The sequence below is a fragment of the Salmo salar genome, chromosome ssa12 (assembly GCF_905237065.1).
Source record: "Salmo salar chromosome ssa12, Ssal_v3.1, whole genome shotgun sequence".
Lineage (NCBI taxonomy): Eukaryota > Metazoa > Chordata > Actinopteri > Salmoniformes > Salmonidae > Salmo > Salmo salar.
Window position 1 is genome coordinate 33,987,691 of NC_059453.1, and position 18,979 is coordinate 34,006,669.

Genomic DNA, 18,979 nt, shown 5'->3' on the forward strand with positions numbered 1-18,979 from the left:
TAAATAAGAATTTGTTCTTAACTGACTTGCCTAGTTAAATAAAAAGTAAATAATCGTATGAAGCAATGCATTCAGTATGCATTCAAAGTGATATGCTTGTATAAACATTGGAACATAGTGCCTTCCAAATGGAATCCTATTCCTTATATAGTACCCTACAAATGTAGTGCACTACATAGGGTATAGTGTGCCATATGGAACGTTACACCACTCTAGCAGCTCCTCTGGCCCTTCCTGTCCCACTAAGACCAGTTTACCCAGAGGTGATCAGCAGCAGATCCAATGGCCCACCCCCGGCGTGTAGCTCAATATTTATATACTGTGGGAAACACTGCTACCTGTTCTACTGATGGGTAAAGACCGCAAATCTCCTCCTCTTTAAAAGACTTGATTATGTTATAGTAAGGGTGGGTGTGCAGAGTCAGTCGAGGGGCTCACATCGTTTGTGTGTGTGTTTCTCGGAGCCTTGCCAAGAGCAACGAGGGAGTTACCCTCCTCTACTTTTTGATCCGGGCTACCCCAGACCTTTCACTCACACCAGAGTGCATTGAAGGAGGCCGCTTTTGAACTGACTGTGTTTGACTTTCTCTCTCGTCCCCCTTTCTGTGCCACCATGCAGGCTACACCGTATGACGTCCATGGAGCGGGAGGAGAAGGAGAAGGTGAAGAAGAGGGAGAAGAAGCTGGAGGACGAGGAGACCATGCAGCAGGCCACCTGGGTCAAGTACACCTTCCCCATCAAGCACCAGGTATTACACACAGTCACAGACACCTGCACACGCACACACTCACTCAGACACCCACACACACAGTTAAGGGCTGCTCCACATACACATGCACAAACACATACACCCTTTTCATTTGGCCCTTTTTACCGAGCGAGCTCAGGCCCTTTTAAGTCGAAGCTCTACCACTCTATTTATGACCGGGCCATTCACCACCACCTAATCGCCAAGACGTGTTTAATTGCAACTTCCTGCCTCCCAGAATGGCGAACGGTGCTAAAAAGCCCTTTGATGAGGCGTGAGTGTCAGAGCTCCGGTGCGAGTGTCATCTTTCACATAGTGGTCCTGTTAGATGTGTTTACTTAATGGTGGGTGTGAATACCCACTGGCCCTCTCATTTCTCTCTCTCTCTCCCCTATCTTCTCTCACTCCTGTCTGCTTCCTTTATCTCTCTCCCCCACTCTCTCTCTCTCCCCCCCTCTCTCTCTCTCTCTCTCTGCCCGCTTTCTTCATCCCTTTGTACCCTCCCCCCTCTCTCTCTTCCGTCATTCCGCTCTTTCCATCTCTCTCTCTCTCTCTCCCATGTGAAGGTGTGGAAGCAGAAGGGAGAGGAGTATCGTGTGACGGGCTGGGGCGGCTGGAGCTGGATCAGCAAGACGCACGTGCACCGCTTCCTGACCAAGCTGCCCGGCAACACCAACGCCAACTACCGCGCCGAGCTGGAAGGTCAGTAGGAGCGTTCTAGTTTGTGTCCTCTTCATAGAGATAGATAGAGCTCTCTCATCTTTGTATCTGTGCCTTTATTGCATCTGTGACAGCACTGGCAATGTCAATGCAAAAAAATTATTATATCCAAATAGAGATCTTTATCCATCTCTATGATTTGGTTTGTAGGAAATCAAGGAATTCAGTGGACAAATGTACACGTAGCTGTCAAACTCCTCCTCTTCCTTCTTAATTGCCGAAAGTTGTGAGAAATGTACGATTCAATTATTAATTCACATGGGATAATGTCCCCTGTGAAATTGACTCTACTAATATAAATGTGTCTATGATAACTCAAACCTGTATGTTTTCTTCCTTCACAGCTGCCAGACGTGGTGAGAAATGCAACTTGCTGGACTTGGGTCCAAGGCCAAGGTTGTTCAAAACAACTATAGCTTCAGAACCCCAGGGAAGCAGAAGACCCGTAGAGAAAGATGGGGGTGCTACCACCACCACTACCACCCCAGAGCCCTCAGCAGACCGCCTGTCGGGAGAGAAGATGAAGGAAAAGCTAGAGGAGGGAAAGAAAGAAGAGAGTGACGGGCGAGCGAAAGTGAAGATGCAAGACTCCACTGCAGAGGAGGCTGCTGACAAGATGGAGGTGGACCTTAGCCTCTCAGACTCAGGACAAGATGATGAAAAAGGTTAGCGCTTTTATAGACTGTCATTGACTCCCTTATTGATTGTTAGCTTTAACTTCACTAACTAACACATGCAATATCAGTCACACGTATTATTGAATCCATCAGATCTTATACTGCTCTACATACCAATGTGAAGGGTGGCTCATATACTTCCATACTTGGGAACTAAGCTTCTTCACCATTGTTCTGACGAGAGAGGATAAGAAGAATGATCCAGTAACTTGTGTCCATTTTGTTTTTCTCTCAGTGTCCAGCAGCAGCCCAGGGACCAGCAGCAGCCCAGGGACAGAGACGATGTGCATGAAGCAGGAGCCCGGTGAGGGGAATGCAAGGCCCTTCAACTACGATGTGGTGGACGTGGCCCAGGGCTTCCTGACGCGCGTGGCCTACAAGAAGAAGGTCAAGGCCTCCAAGCTGGATGGTCTGCTGGAGCGCCGCGTCAAGCAGCATGCCCTGGAGGAGAAGCAGAGGGCTCAGGGCACCCTGGCCAAGCCTACCCCAGCAAAGACCATTCCGGTCTTGCCACAGACCCCACTCCAGGCCCAGAGTCCCACCGTGAAATTGGAGTTCACCCCTTCGGTGCCACCTGCACTTGCTCCATTGTCAGTCAAAGGGGAGGTGCAGGCGGACCCTTCAAAGATCGCTGAGGGAGTCTCTCAGCCAGCCCCAGCGACCCCACCCAAAGAGCCTGCAGCTGAAGCATCCCCACGAACACAAAACCAAATGACCCCCCAGAAACAGGAGGGAGACCTTCCTGAGAGGACTATAGGGCCCACAGGGGCTGGTTCAGGGCAGGAGGGCCTTAAAAGGCCCAGCAGCACAGCAGAACCAATGGAAACTTCAGGTGGGATCTACTACACTACCAGTGCCAAGCCCGCTTCCACCGAGGGTGCAGGACCTGAAGTGGCCATTTTTAAATCCCACTCCACAACGATACCTCCAAGCACTATAACCCAGGAGAGCAGCTATAGTGCAGCTACCGTTCCTAAACCACCCCAGCAAAGCACAGAGAAGAATGGGAAGGGGCCTGAGGAGAGGCAGGACAACGGACAGAGCAGCACCAAGGCCATCGCCACTGGGTCCCAGCCCTCCTTTATACCTCAGATCAATGGAAATGACAGTTTGGAGGCTAAAGCCAATACCAACTCTTTACCAACTCCAAATGAGCCCTCCAATGCTCTCACTAACAGCTCTGAGGTCAAAGTGAACAGCCTAGGCAAGGCGGAGGGAGAGGGTCAAGTAGTCTCGCCCCTAAAGCCCCTGCTCAATGGCAGTGTGGCCCCTTTAGCCGAGAGGACCGGGCCGGACAGCACGGAACCAAGGCCGGCTCCAAGGGTAGAGGTGGAGAGCAAGGTCATAGTGTCGGAGCAAGACTACCAGCCCCGGGTGAAGGTGGCCAGGTTGGAAAACAACGTGGAGGCGCTTGGGTCTACAACCACCCAGAGCACCCAGCAGCTCAACAACACCCAGCCCATGGAAGTTAAGCCCAATGCTACCACGCCCAACAAAATGGCCCCCTCGTCGGTGCACTCTGCGGAGGAGAGCAGCAACAGTGGGGTGGGATCCCTCTGTAACACCATACTCACCCAGGTAACCACCACAACAACCACCACCACCACGGTATCCACAGAGTCTCGGCTAACGGCGGGGGTCTCAAGCTCTTCGGGGACGACGGCCGCGCCCATTGTCTCAACCACCGAGAGCAGCGCAGTGTCCACGCTCACCACCATGACCAAAACCACCGTGACCAAAATGCGCTCACCCACGCCCGACAGCCAATCAGATGAGAGCCAGAGCGAAACGGTGACCGAGTACAAGACCGCACTCCTCGCCGCCCACAAGGAGTCCTCTCGTTCAACCTCCTCTGTTTCGGGGGGCATTACCTCGTCGACCTCCACCAAGGGCCGCGTTCGCCTCCTCAAGTTCTCGCGCACCAAAAAGACGCGCTCAGGAACCGCCTTGCCATCCTATCGCAAGTTTGTTACTAAGAGCCAGCGTAAGAGCATCTTTGTCCTGCCCAACAATGACCTGAAGAAGCTGGCACGGCGGGGTGGCATTCGTGAGGTGTCCATCTTCAGCTACAACGCCAAGCCTGCCCAGGACATCTGGCCCTACCCCTCGCCCAGGCCCACCTATGGCATCACATGGAGGTGAGAACACAGTTTTTAAGATTTCTCATTGGCGCCCCTGTTTTCAACGGGCTAGCGCCTTAGCTAGCTGCATTATGTTATATGATTAGGGCCCTGAGTTTTTCCAGACTACCTGGCTAGAGAAAATTCAGGGCTTTAAATGTATGGGTTTTCAAATGCTCCATCTGATTTATGATTAGTGTTAGTTTCAGCCTTGCGCTCCATCAACTCTGAGCTATGATACAGTCACTGCCCCACAATAACTGGAACCTCTCGTGCATTATTGCTCCGGCGAACGATATTCACGTCTTGTCCTGTTGATTTGTTGGTTATGCCTTCTGTTTGCCGTTAGTGGGTTTGGCCCCTGGGTTTGGCCCCTGTGACTCTGTTGTGGGTCTGAGAGACCTCAGGCTATTTTGACCACCGCCTTTTACTGCCTTTTTACTGCTAGGCATGAATCATATTGGCGGTCTGCAAGTGTCAGGATATTCGCGTTGCGCATTAACCGCTCCAAGGATGTTTTCCCTACCTGTGGTTAAGTCAGTCACACTGGGAAAGGGAGAATGGCTTTCTCTGAATGTGTCCCAAATGGCACCCTATTCCCTACATAGTGCACTACTTTTGACCAGTGCCCTATGGTATACTATGCTATAGTAGTGCACTCTATAGGGATTAGAGTGCCATTTGGGACAGACACCTAGAGTGTCCCCTTTTTAAATGGCCAATAGAGCCATTTAAAGCTGTGGAGCATACCAAAGAGTCAGGTTCATAGCCAACCTCGGAAACAAGGAAGTAACACGGTCATTTTACCAGGGTTGACTTATGAACTTTATGAACTGTGTGTGTGTGCAGTCTCTTTTCCATTGGTGACCCCAGACGTTTGTGTGCGTATGTCAATTTGTGTGTGTGTGTGTGTGTGTGTGTGTGCGTGTGTGTGTGTGGTAACCTATTTGTCTGTCTCTGCAGGTACCGTCTCCAGACAGTGAAGTCCCTGGCAGGGGTCAGTCTGATGCTGAGGCTACTGTGGGCCTGTCTGAGGTGGGACGACATGGCCGTCAAGCCCTCCGCCGCTGTAGGCACCACGCGCACAGGTAGACCATCCTTTCTCTGCAAGTATCTCTTCACCCACCCACCCATATACACTGTAGGGGAAGTGTACCAGTTTGATGTAGTCATTGCGTGCTGAGAATATGGAACCAAATACTAAATGTTTTACCACACATATGAGTGCATTTGTCCAAATACTTATGACACCTTTTAATTGGGGGACTAGATACATAGTGTTTGAATTTCAAAATCATAAAACGGATACAGTACCTTCGGAAAGTATTTACACCCATTGACTTTTTCCACCTTTTGTTGGTACACAGCCTGAATTTAAAATGGATTCAATTGAGATTTTTGTGTCGCTAGCCTACACACAATACCCCATAATGTCAAAGTGAAATTGTGTTTTTCAAAATTGTTACAAATTAAACAAAAAAATAGTTGAAATATCTTGAGTCAATAAGTATTCACCCTCTTTGTTATTGCAAGCCTACATAAGTTCAGGAGTAAAAATGTGCTGCCCATTCGTTTGTTGCTCGAACGGTTCGGTTGCTACCAAACAAATCACATCTACGGTACCGATTTCAGACGAGTCATCTGATACTTGTGGGGGTCGTAGAGCAAAACGGCGTCTCCCCTTTCCATAGAGCGGTCATAATAGTTTTGTAGGGCAAACCTTTCGGACGCAACAGACGTTTACGTGAGAAGAATGATTTTCTGAATGTCTCATGGTCTGACAAACACTGCTCTAGTTCGGCCACCTTTCACCTCCGATGTGGAAGTGAGACACTGGCAGAAAAAAAAGCAGACATTGAATATCCCTTTGAGCATGGTGAAGTTATTAATTACACTTGGTATATCAAGACACCCAGTCACTACAAAGATACAGGCTTCCTTCCTAACTCAGTTGCCGGAGAGGAAGAAAACTGCCAATGGTGATTTTAAAACAGTTGAAGAGTTTAATGGTTGTGATAGGATATAACTGAGGATGGATCAACAACATTGTAGTTACTCCACAATACTAACCTGTACAGAATAAAAAATATTCCAAAGCAAGCATCCTGTTTGGTAAAGTAAAACTGCAAATAATGAGGCAAAGTAAGGAACTTTGTGTTAATGTTAAGTTTGGGACAAATACAATACATGACATAGTGGTGGCTGCATCATGTTATGGATATGCTTGTAATCATTAAGGACTGGGGAGTTTTTCAGGATAAAACAAATAAACGCAATGAGGCTAAGCACAGGCAAAATCCAAGAGGAAAACCAGATTTTCTGCTTTCCAGCAGACACTGGGGGAGGAATTCACCTTTCAGCAGGGCAGTAACCTAAAACACAAAGCCAAATCTACACTGGAGTTGGCTTACCAAGAAGACGGTGAATGTTCCTGAGTGGCCGAGTTACAGTTTTGACTTAAATCTGCTTAAAAATCTATGGCAAGACCTGAAACTTGTTGTTTAGCAATGATCAACAACCAATTTGACAGAGCTTGAAGAATTTGGAAAATAATAATGGCCAAATGTTGCACAATCCAGGTGTGGAAACTCTTAGAGACTTACCCAGAAACACTAACAGCTGTAATCTCTGCCAAAGGTGCTTCTACAAGGTATTGACTCAAGGGTGTAAATATATACAGTGAGGGGAAAAATTATTTGATCCCCTGCTGATTTTGTACGTTTGCCCACTGACAAAGAAATGATCAGTCTATAATTTTAATGGTAGGTTTATTTGAACAGTGAGACAGAATAACAAAAAATCCAGAAAAACGTATGTCAAAAATGTTATGAATTGATTTGCATTTTAATGAGGGAAATAAGTATTTGACCCCCTCTCAATCAGAAAGATTTCTGGCTCCCAGGTGTCTTTTATACAGGTAAGGTGCTGAGATTAGGAGCACACTCTTAAAGGGAGTGCTCCTAATCTCAGCTTGTTACCTGTATAAAAGACACCTGTCCACAGAAGCAATCAATCAGATTCCAAACTCTCCACCATGGCCAAGACCAAAGAGCTCTCCAAGGATGTCAGGGACAAAATTGTAGACCTACACAAGGCTGGAATGGGCTACAAGACCATCGCCAAGCAGCTTGGTGAGGTGACAACAGTTGGTGCGATTATTCGCAAATGGAAGAAACACAAAAGAACTGTCAATCTCCCTCGGCCTGGGGCTCCATGCAAGATCTCACCTCGTGGAGTTGCAATGATCATGAGAACGGTGAGGAATTAGCCCAGAACTACACGGGAGGATCTTGTCAATGATCTCAAGGTAGCTGTGACCATAGTCACCAAGAAAACAATTGGTAACACACTACGCCGTGAAGGACTGAAATCCTGCAGCGCCCGCAAGGTCCCCCTGCTCAAGAAAGCACATATACATGCCCGTCTGAAGTTTGCCAATGAACATCTGAATGATTCAGAGGACAACTGGGTGAAAGTGTTGTGGTCAGACGAGACCAAAATGGAGCTCTTTGGCATCAACTCAACTAGCCGTGTTTGGAGGAGGAGGAATGCTGCCTATGACCCCAAGAACACCATCCCCACCGTCAAACATGGAGGTGGAAACATTATGCTTTGGGGGTGTTTTTCTGCTAAGGGGACAGGACAACTTCACCGCATCAAAGGGACAATGGACGGGGCCATGTACTGTCAAATCTTGGGTGAGAACCTCCTTCCCTCAGCCAGGGCATTGAAAATGGGTCGTGGATGGGTATTCCAAGATGACAATGACCCAAAACACACGGCCAAGGCAACAAAGGAGTGGCTCAAGAAGAAGCACATTAAGGTCCTGGAGTGACCTAGCCAGTCTCCAGACCTTCATCCCATAGAAAATCTGGACGGAGCTGAAGGTTCGAGTTGCCAAACGTCAGCCTCGAAACCTTAATGACTTGGAGAAGATCTGCAAAGAGGAGTGGGACAAAATCCCTCCTGAGATGTGTGCAAACCTGGTGGCTAACTACAAGAAACGTCTGACCTCTGTGATTGCCAACAAGGGTTTTGCCACCAAGTACTAAGTCATGTTTTGCAGAGGGGTCAAATACTTATTTTCCCCATTAAAATGCAAATAAATTTATAAAATTTTTAACATGCGTTTTTCTGGATTTTTTTGTTGTTATTCTGTCTCTCACTGTTCAAATAAACCTACCATTAAAATTATAGACTCATCATTTCTTTCAGTGGGCAAACGTACAAAATCAGCAGGGGATCAAATACTTTTTTCCCTCACTGTATTTTCCATTTTGAATTCAGGCTGTAACACAACAAAATGTAGAATAAGTCCAGAGGCATGAATACATTCTGAAGGCACTGTATGTATGAAAATACCCTCAAATTAAAGGTGACATTATGTGCTGTTGGCTCGTATTTTTACCTCAAATCCAAAATCCCGGAGTATAGAGCCAAATTAAAGGTTTTAGTTTTACTGTTCAAATAAATACGTAGGGGAGTGTATATACTCAAATATCCACCATGAAGCCCATTTCCTCTGCTACTCTTTTTTTACTATGCAATGTCATTCCTGTGTACTGTATTGAATGGCAGCGTATTAAGTCGTTACTGTGTCATGTCTTGGGAGTTGTTCTCTGCATCTTCCTCCTCCTTCATCCTACACCAACCCAGCCCTATCCCCACTCATTGCCACAGAGACCTCAGAGACGGAGATCACCACCACAGAGATTATCAAGCGCCGCGACGTGGGGCCCTACGGCATCCGCTCGGAATACTGCATCCGCAAGATCATCTGCCCCCTCGGGGCTCCCGAGACCCCGAAAGGTGAGGGAGCAGCAGCCGGCTAGAATAAAACTCCACATGGAATGTAAAAAGAGGATAGTGTTATTTTTTTCTCAAGGTGGTTCATTTTATGCCATTGTTGACTCAGTCTCTTTCTCTCTTATTCGTCTCACTCCTTCCCCCTCCTATTTTTGTTTTCTTGCTCTACCCTTACCCACCCCCCTCTCTCTCTTGCATCCATTCCACACACACACACACACACACAGAGACCCACACGCCACAGAGGAAAGGCCTGCGCTCTAGCAACCTGCGGCCCAAGAAGCCGGAGCCAAAAAAGGAAACTGGACCGGTGGTGATTGAGTCCTGGGTTGCCGAGGAGGAATTGGACCTCTGGGAGATCAGGGCCTTCTCCGAGAGGTCAGAGGGCAAAGGGCACGAGTTCTAGGGGGCATAGTAACTGCATGCTCCATGCTATTCGATTGAACTGTCAATATCTTCTGTTATGAACTCACTTCGACTCTCTTAGACTAATAAAAAAAAAAAAAAAACATATTTGCCTTACTATACTTTTTGTACAGCTAATTGCATTAATTTGGGGGGGAAAATAGTTATGTTCTAACTCTTTCTCTGGTTTGTGTATGATGCATCTTTATTTGTCTTCAAAGGGTTGAGAAAGAGAAAGCCCAGGCAGTGGAACAGGCCAAGGTGAGTAGGACCACCAGCCGTGTGAAAAATAGGGATGTTTTGTTGTGTTTCTGGATTATTTCACGGTTTCTCTTGTTCTAGAAGCGTCTGGACCAGAAAACTGGCACTGGCTCTACCATCGTCACCACCCCGGGGAGCCCAGCCACCCCTTCTTCCACCCCCAAGGTAGTGACCCTGTCGGGCCAGGCCACCCCCGGAACCAAAGTGGTACTGGCCACCAAGATGGGCACCCCCGTCTCCTTTCAACAGAACAAGAACTTCCAGCAGTCGTTTGCTTCCTGGGTCAAGCAGGGGCAGCCCAGTGGAGGTATGTCAAAGGTCATAGGTCATTTTCTTCGTTCACAAGCCAGTAGATTGGTAAAGAGAATAACCTCATTGAATCTCATTAAAATGTGTCCTGATTTAATTTATACTCAAGTGATGTTATTTTTTTACTTAGTAGGGAATCTTTGCAAATAGGAAGTAGTAGTGGTTGGTGTATGAATCAACCCCTAACAAACTAAATGTAATGTTTGAGTCACCGCTAGCAGCTGTGCTTGTTTAGCAGTTTGACTCTCGAGCGGAGCCTCATTTGCATATTTCCCTGTAGCCTCGCCGGGCACGGTGGCCACGTCGGCCGGACAGACTTTCCAGATCACGGGCACGTCCATGGGGGGCAAGGTGCTCACCGCCAAGCTGCCGCTGCCCGCCAACAGCAAGATTGTCACTGTCAACGTGCCAACCACTCAAGGAGGTAAAGTAACTCCCCTGTGCCCACACCTGAGACACAGCAAGAGAGAGCTTTTGCTTGAAAAATATATATTTTGACTTCAGTGGGACAACCTGGTAAAATAAGGTTAAATTAAACAAGAGAGAGGTCCTGTTTTAATGCTGTTCAGATGCATCCTTCATTCCTCCCTTTTTTCCATGATGACAAGGATGGATGACTGAAAGCAAAATGTTTCTCTACCAACTGCCGTCTTCTCTAACCACTAACCTAACTTACCGCTATTGGCAGAAGCACTGTCTCACCCACCTGATGTGGCACAACCCTGTGGTAAGGTCTGTCCTCTTGACCAGGCTAGTGCTGCGGTGCCCACTCGATGCCAACCCCATTGTGGTGCTCCGCCACCCGCCAACCCATGAGTCAGTGGCTCAGTCTGGAGTGGCACATGCACATCACGTCTAGTTGTGCCCTGTCGGCATGGTAATGGAATAGAACGTTGTTATTTTAGGTGGGACAGAACGGTAGACTGTGTAGTCTAAGAACTTAGCCAGACCGTCTTTGGAAGTAGCATGCTAGCTAATTTAGAAGTCAATATTGACCCATCGGATGAGGTGATGGTTCATATTTTTAGAACCACTGTCCCGTTTGATTTCACCTTTAAAAGTGGGTTGATGACGAGTGTACAACACTTGTTTAAAGACACAAACCTTCATTTGTTTATTCAGCCAAATGTCAATTAATTGAAATTCCAATTGGACATCTGTAAGTATTAGATGCTTCACGATGACTGACCTGGACTAATAATTGGTTGTTAGTAAGTGATTGTAGGTGAGGTAGTTTTCTAGTGTCTAAAAAGGTCAGATACCGAAGATAAGCTTGTAGACTTATCTGTGCTGTAACGTTGTCTTACTTCAATAAGGCTTAGCTTTTTCTCCGTTATTACTAAAACTTATACAATGCGAAAACATGACCTTGTCCTGAACCCGTTTGTGCCTCCCATATTTCACAAAATCTTTCTTGTTTCCAATTATCTATATAAAAGGGTGGTCAGGCTCATGGCTACACTCCTTGAATTAATATATATATATATATATATACACACACACATGCTCTCTCATTCACACACACAACACATCCATGTTTCAAGCGGGTAGGCTAAATTACTGCGCAAACAAACAGCGCTCCTGTCTAGTGACACCCGTGTTTCATCCTGTCGACCAGGGAGGGAGAGAGAGAGCTGGTATTAAGGAGCAGTAGTATATTTTTCCAGCGTGACTGTTTCAATGCCTGTTTGTTTTGGAGCGTGCTAAGGAAGCGGAGCAGGAAAACAAGTTTACCTTGAGGTCTGGTTCGTCAGACAGGTAACCCGCTATAGAGAGGTGAAGGATGGAAGGATTTCCACCCCCCTCCTTCTTTCTGTGTCGCTTACTCGCCAGCTCACCGACTCTCCAAACAGCTACACTTATGAAGTGGGCGTTTGATGTCGGTGCCAGAACTGAAACTCCCCAGTCTTCTACTGTAGCTGGTTTAACCTCTGCTATTTGAAGAGGGGGAACCATTGATGTATAGCTTTACCTGATGGGTTTTGTGGTCAGAAAAAAGGCACACAAAAAAAACACAGAGAGAGATGGTGAAGAGAAAAAAAAGACGACAATTTAACATATTTTGAGGAAACGCGTTTTCATTTGGGTTGCCATTCTGTATTCCCGTGAGTAAAAAAAATATATATTGAAGCGCGACCAAAGTAACAAATATGAAACACTCGCTTTGTCGGAGGAAAATAAAAACGTATGAATTCAAGGAAAACCCATACATAATTTATGAGCGGGTCATACGTGATGGATTCAAACCAACATACCCCGTTTGAAGATAGTTTTGATGTTGTTTACTTGCTGGGTTAATATTTACTGTGGTCAAGATCAGAGGGTTGCGACTTGAAAGGAACAAAATCCACAAGTCATTTATTGAGTGACGTATTGATACATCATGAACCGTGCAGAATGGATAGTTTGTTTCTATACCTGATGAAGTGGAACTGGTAGCCTTGAGTGGACATTTCAGCTTTCTTCATTGCCAAAAGACAAAAGTGAATAACTAGATTAGGGATATCGTTTTTAACAGATGTCGGTGAATTTTGAGTGGACTCATTTCTGTCTTTAAACGTGAAGCATTTGATCATCAAAAGTCAGAATGACACACAAGTATTCTGAATATTGAATATTCTGAATATTGATTTTCTCCCTAATGCTAACGTTATGGTGATATAAATCAAATCACATTTTATTTGTCACTTGCTTCATAAACAACAGGTGTAGACTGGCAGTGAAATGCTTACTTACAGGTCCTTTTTCAACAATGCAGAGTATTAGATAAATACCAATCCTTTATGTGTGGGTTCACAGTAATAATATGTCCTGTCCCCAGGTATAATTCAGAAACAGGTGCTGGGCATCATTCCCTCAAGCCAAGCTGGCGGTGCCCAGACCTTCGCCTCGTTCCAGCCTCGCACCACAACCATCAACATCAGGCCGGGCATGCCTGGCTCACCACAGCAGGTAACACCCCATGGAACATCTTTCCCCATCTGTCAGTCAATCAATCACATCTATTTATAAAGCCCTATTTACACCATCTGTTGTCGCAAAGGGCTTTACGGTAACCCAGCCTAGATCTTCAAATTCCCCCTTCCTTACCAACATCCACCCTGCCCCCTTGTCACTTCTTCTCCCCACAGCCCTCTAAAACAGGTCATTAGCAGTAACACGTGATCGACACGTTATTGAAAGAATTCCCCATGAACTATTAACAGCAACCCTTCACTGGAGTCCGTGTTGTCCCTGTGGTATAAGGGGAAGTCCCAGTGTTTCTGATCTTGGCTGTGTTTCTAGGTGCTCACCGCTGGAGGCCAGATCCGTCCGGGGATGACCGTGATCCGCACGCCCATCCATCAGACAGGCGCCATGGGTAAGACCCTCCTCCGGACCCCCCTCATGGTGCAGCAAGGTAGGCTGTTTGTTTACCCACTCCATTTTAGCTTGATAGGCCAGTTAGAATAGTCTCTTTCACTAACTTGTGTGTTCATGCAAGTTCTGACTCGTGTGTGTGTGTGTGTGTGTGTGTGTGTGTGTGTGTGTGTGTGTGTGTGTGTGTGTGTGTGTGTGTGTGTTTTCCTCCTCCAGGTCAGGCGGGCCAGCAGGTGGTGACCCAGATCATCCGCGGGCAGGCCGTGTCCACGGCCATCTCGAGTGCCAGCCCCGTCACCACTGTGGCCGGGCAGAGGGTGGGCAGTGCCCCCAAAACCCCGGGCCAGCCCAACACGGCCCAGACACCCCAGCAGCGGGCACAGCAGGGCCAGGGCCAGGTCAAACTCACCCTGGCACAACTCACCCAGCTCACCCAGGTAACATCAGCTACCCCATAATAACCCTTCTACTGATGTTAGGCAACAGTGGGACAATAGGCTTCTGCTCTGCCCACCTAGTGTATCGTAATTCTGCACCTTTCAAAACAAGTATGTTTTGATTTTAGTCCTATTCAACGGGAAAGATCGGAATAACTCCCTTTCATGTCCCTGTTAGTATATCTATATGTGCTAGTTTCAACATGGTCTGTTTGTTTTTTTAAAGAGTAGTGCACCCTTGCCTAATCACAGATCAGATTGTCGAGCCAACTCCTATGTTCGTTGCTATATATTGCATGACAAACAGATCTGGGACCAGGCTACCGTTGTACCTCTAAACTACCTCCAAAAGCATCACCCCTCCCTCATCTCCCTGTCCCCCCCCCATCAGAAGCAGCAGAGCCAGGCAGTAGAGCGGCCAGGCGGCGGGGCCCAGGGCCTGACGGTGATGATCCAGGGCCAGGGCCAGGCCACGGGCCAGCTGCAGGTCATCCCCCAGGGAGTCACGGTCATCCCCGGGCCCGGTCAGCAGCTCATGCAGGCGGCCATGCCCAACGGCCAGGTCCAACGCTTCCTCTTCACCCCCATGGCCCCTGCCGCTACCCCAACCTCCACAGGTAGTCAAAGGAGCTGATAATCGTGTGTATTATTGACACGGATACGGACACACACGGTCGCAGTCATCTACTGCAGGGCGGCATTCAGTAGACACAAAAGGGGGAAATGTTTTCGAACAAACAGTGAGAGGTTACGGCCGTACGTCAGAAGTGTTTTATCCTGTTTAGTGCACACTGAACAGGACCCAGTACCCAAATGTTATGTTGCCCACCAGCAGTCACACACACACACTCGCAGATCATTGTTTTATCATTCAAATATTCACCTGTATAAAATATTGATAGTCTGTGTGTCTTCTAAAGGTCTGCCCATCCCCTTTCTCTCCTCTCCTCCCTTCAGCCCCCACCGCCCCGGGCCAGACCACCAAGACCCCTGCCCAGCCCGCCCAGCAGGCTGCAGCTCCCATCCAGGCCGGCGCCGCCCTGGCCACCAGCACCCCCCCATCCGCCACCCCCCAGAGCCAACTCCCCTCCCAGACCCAGGCCCACATGCCCATCCAATCCCCAACCCCCCTCCAGGTCAAGTCCCTCAAACACCCCCCCGGCACCCCCATGGGCCGGCCCCAGCAGACCCTCCAGCTCCAGGGCTCTCCCCACCAGCTCATCACCGTCCCGGGCCTCCAGCAACAGGTCCAGGTCCTGGCTCAGCTCCAGGCCCAACAGGGGACCTCCGGAGGCTCTCTCCCCCAGCAGATCAAGCTCCAGCTTCCCATCCAGATCCAGCAACCCGGGATCGGTGGAGCCCAGCCTGGAGGTCCGATCCAGAACGTGGTGACCATCCAGACGGCCAGCGTGCAGGAGCAGCTCCAGAGGATCCAGCAGCTGAGGGAGCAGCAGCAGCAGAAGAAGAGGCTGGCTGCCGAGGCCAAGCGGGAGCAGGCCCTGGCAGCGGCCAGCCAGAGCCACATCATCCAGAAACAGGTGGTCAATATCAGAAATGTGTACTTACATGTGTGTGCACGTCTGTGTGTTTGGATGATGGGGAGGTGTGTGTGTGTGTGTGTGTGTGTGTGTGTGTGTGTGTGTGTGTGTGTGTGTGTGTGTGTGTGTGTGTGTGTGTGTGTGTGTGTGTGTGTGTGTGTGTGTGTGTGTGTGTGTGTGTGTGTGTGTGTGTGTGTGTGTGTGTGTGTTCAGGCAGCCAGCCAGACATAGATGGTGTAACACTATAGTAGGCCCCGTCTCTCTCTGACATCAGCATATAAACAGTTCTCTCAAACAGCCTGCTCATACAATTGGTTTATTTTCCAAGCTGTCCCCCGCCACCGTCTTTGTCTATTTTAAATGCTACCTCTGTGTGTGTGTGGTATATGTATGATGTTTGTGGCTTGCGTGCGCCCCTAGTCTAGTGCATACACACTATGGGTACCTCTGAAATGGCACCCTATTCCCTATAGAGTGCACTACTTTTGACCAGAGCCCTATGAGGCCGTGTCAAAAGTAGTGCCCTATATAGGGGATAGGATGCCGTTTGGGAAGTAACCTATGTATAATGGTCTGCGTTCTACAACGCATGTATTTTACCTGTGGTGTAACAAACACCTGCTTCCTGTATATTTGACGTCTTTGATATTTCTCTGTTCTTTCTCTGTGTGAGGCCTGAGATGGAATGCTCCCTAAATGGCACCCTATTCACAGTATAGAGTTCACTACATTTGACCAGAACCCTACGGAACCCGGTCCTAAGTAGTGCACTACAGAGGGAATCGGGTGCCATTTGGGACGGAACCGTGTGAGTTGACCTCTGTCTCCTCTGTGACAGGTGGTGATGAAGCAGAATGCGGTGATCGAGCACCTCAAGCAGAAGAAGCCCATGTCCCCCGCCGAGAGAGAGGAGAACCAGAGGTGAGGGACTAGGAGCTAGCTAGCGCTGTTGCCATGACGATCAGACCTTGTGTTGACCCGCCGTGTGTGTGTGGAGGTGTCATCCTCTCCCTCCCTGTGGAGAAAACCAGGGGTTATATTTAACGTGTCTGGGTCATGGGAAAGGTTACCACAGACAGACCATGTGTTGTGTCCTCCTCACTGGGTTTAAACCAGACCTACAGTCCTGGAGCAGGGCAAGCCAGGGCACTGTGGTTGTGTCCCAAATGGCATCCTGTTCCCTATGTAGTGCACATCTTTTGACCAGGGCTCCCCAGTGTCTGGGAACCAAGGTTGACCTTGACCTCCTCTCTCTCTGTGTGTGGGGGGGGGGGGGGAAGACTAGCAATAGGAAGCCACTGCTCTCTATCTTTCCATCGCTCTCCGGCCCCACCACTAAATAAACACGGGGAACAAAAACACTCTTGACATCTGTCACATGTGACCTTGTGGCATGGCTACCGATTGGCTTACAGTGTTTTGTTTCGTAGTGTGAGGTAACGGGTGATGGAAGGGTTTATGATGTATGGAAACGTTATACATTACATTTCCTTCAAGTCAATTTATATTTGATCATTTGAATAACACCCCCAAAATATATTCACTTCAAATGTCCTTAAAATTCCTTTGCGGGACTATGGATGAAAATGAGCTTCATAGCTAACTCTCCTGTTACATTGATGGGAACACCTAAATGAAGACTGTACATTGTCCCTGTCACCTAAATACACAATGTTTTAAAATCCCATCCACCCCTCCCCTCGGGATGATGGGTTCCTGGTGGTATTCATCTTTATAAATGGCTATAAGCATGTATGAGCCTTTATAATATCTCATAACAAGTATTATAATATGTTACATCTATCCCCTCCCCCCAGGATGTTGTGTGGCTGGCAGTATAATGCTAAACTTGTTATAAGCATATAGGAGCCTTTATAATGTCTTATAAGGCCTATAACAGGTTGTCTCTCTCCCCTTCCACCCAGGATGATTGTGTGCAACCAGGTGATGAAGTTCATCCTGGACAAGATCGACAAGGACGAGAAGCAGGCGGTCAAGAAGAGGAAGAAGGAGGAAGCAGGCGAGCAGAAGAGGACCAAGGCCAACGCCACCAAGCTGTCGTCGCTGCTCTGCCGGCACAAGGAGACACTCAAGGCCGAGATCCTCAAGAAGAGAGCCCTGCTGGACAAGGAGCTGCAGCTGGAGACGCAGGTCAGACACACACACACACACACACACACACACACACAGCATTCTCCCATGAAGATACTGTACTCACGATGGACACATGGTAGCAGAGCTGCGCACAGATGTCCAACTCTCTCACACACATACACACACACACACACACACTTTTTGATCTTACTCTCTACCCTTATCTCCTTCCACAGGATGAGCTGAGGAGGGACCTCGCCAAGCTGCGACGGGACAAGGAAAGGGCCCAGGCCGCCTCCCATCAGGCAGCCGCCGCCGCACACGCGCATCACACCCTCACACACACCTCCCAACTCAACCCAGCGGCCTTCGTCCACAAGCGGAAGCGGGAGGAGGAGAGGGACGTGGCGTCGACGGCTAACGCCAAGAAGAAGAAGATGATCACCACCACTACCTCAGGAGACAGCAAGAAGGAGATCAAGCTCTACTGTGTCTGCAGAACGCCCTACGACGAGTCCAAGTAAGAGACCAGCTGTGTTTTAAATGGCACCCTATTCCCTAACCAGGGCCCTGGTCAAAAGCAGTACACTATACAGGAATTAGGGTGTCCATTGGGTTGTAGTCAAAAGTAGTGCACTAGGGAATATGGTGCCATTTGGGACATACCCAACGTTTATGTACCTCAAACATGACCCTTGTCTAAAGCCCTTCTGAGGAGCCTCAATATAGTTCAAACACGTTAAATGTATAGTAAGCTACCTCCAATACCTCTCTGAAGAGACCGTCAAAATGTATACCATTGACCATTTACGGGGAAGCTCAAACATCAGAAGTGAAGATCAATTTCACTTGAAATTGAAATTTCACCCGCTTTCACCTGAAACTATTGCGGTGTGTTGGGACTTTAACAGGTGACTCTCCATTATTTATCTTCCTGAAATGCCATCAACCAGGAAATTGAGACACTATGGCAACACACAAATGGCATTCAATACATTCCTAACAAACGCACCTGAAACCATGGTGGTTACAATGACCTCATTTGACCCCATGGTGATTTGGCAGTCTTTCACGTCTTGTGTTCTCCCAGGTTCTACATAGGCTGCGACCTGTGCACCAACTGGTACCACGGCGAGTGTGTGGGCGTCACCGAGAAGGAGGCCAGGAAGATGGACGACTACATCTGCAGCGAGTGCAAGCGGGCCCAGGAGGGAAAGACCGAGGAGCTCTACTGCATCTGCCGAACGCCCTACGACGAAGCACAGTAAGTGCATAGAAGTGTGTTTTTGTGTGTATGGGTCCTCAGTGGCGAAAACGTACAATATTGTCTATTAGATGGTGCTATCGGTTGAGCTTTAGTTGTTTAGTTTCAGTTATACGTTGTTTCCTTTGATGTCTAAGGTTAAACAGCTTGAATTTCTTATGTCGAGACATTGGCCGTGTCCGAAATCTGTCTTGCCCACTACTGACTAAAACTACATACTGTGTGCTAATCGTACTACG

The 18,979-nt window shown here is 48.2% G+C and overlaps 1 protein-coding gene across 5 annotated transcripts in view; it reads left to right on the forward strand.

The window, feature by feature from the left end:
* The window catches only part of LOC106564864 (nucleosome-remodeling factor subunit BPTF), a 59,096-nt gene that overhangs the window by 33,866 nt on the left and 6,251 nt on the right, over positions 1–18,979 (forward strand). For 3 of the 5 annotated variants that reach the window (XM_014131337.2, XM_014131336.2, XM_014131333.2), the window contains 19 exons: positions 620–749; positions 1,316–1,451; positions 1,814–2,134; positions 2,382–4,284; positions 5,230–5,354; positions 8,923–9,075; positions 9,300–9,450; positions 9,699–9,738; positions 9,820–10,045; positions 10,328–10,471; positions 12,869–12,999; positions 13,333–13,447; positions 13,624–13,844; positions 14,236–14,461; positions 14,802–15,382; positions 16,221–16,303; positions 17,308–17,533; positions 17,713–17,996; positions 18,567–18,740. In XM_014131337.2, coding sequence (XP_013986812.1) covers positions 620–749; positions 1,316–1,451; positions 1,814–2,134; positions 2,382–4,284; positions 5,230–5,354; positions 8,923–9,075; positions 9,300–9,450; positions 9,699–9,738; positions 9,820–10,045; positions 10,328–10,471; positions 12,869–12,999; positions 13,333–13,447; positions 13,624–13,844; positions 14,236–14,461; positions 14,802–15,382; positions 16,221–16,303; positions 17,308–17,533; positions 17,713–17,996; positions 18,567–18,740 — 5,370 coding nt within the window. The remainder of the gene's footprint in view (positions 1–619; positions 750–1,315; positions 1,452–1,813; positions 2,135–2,381; positions 4,285–5,229; positions 5,355–8,922; positions 9,076–9,299; positions 9,451–9,698; positions 9,739–9,819; positions 10,046–10,327; positions 10,472–12,868; positions 13,000–13,332; positions 13,448–13,623; positions 13,845–14,235; positions 14,462–14,801; positions 15,383–16,220; positions 16,304–17,307; positions 17,534–17,712; positions 17,997–18,566; positions 18,741–18,979) is intronic. The other 2 variants (XM_014131334.2, XM_014131335.2) reach the window with 2 other exon arrangements.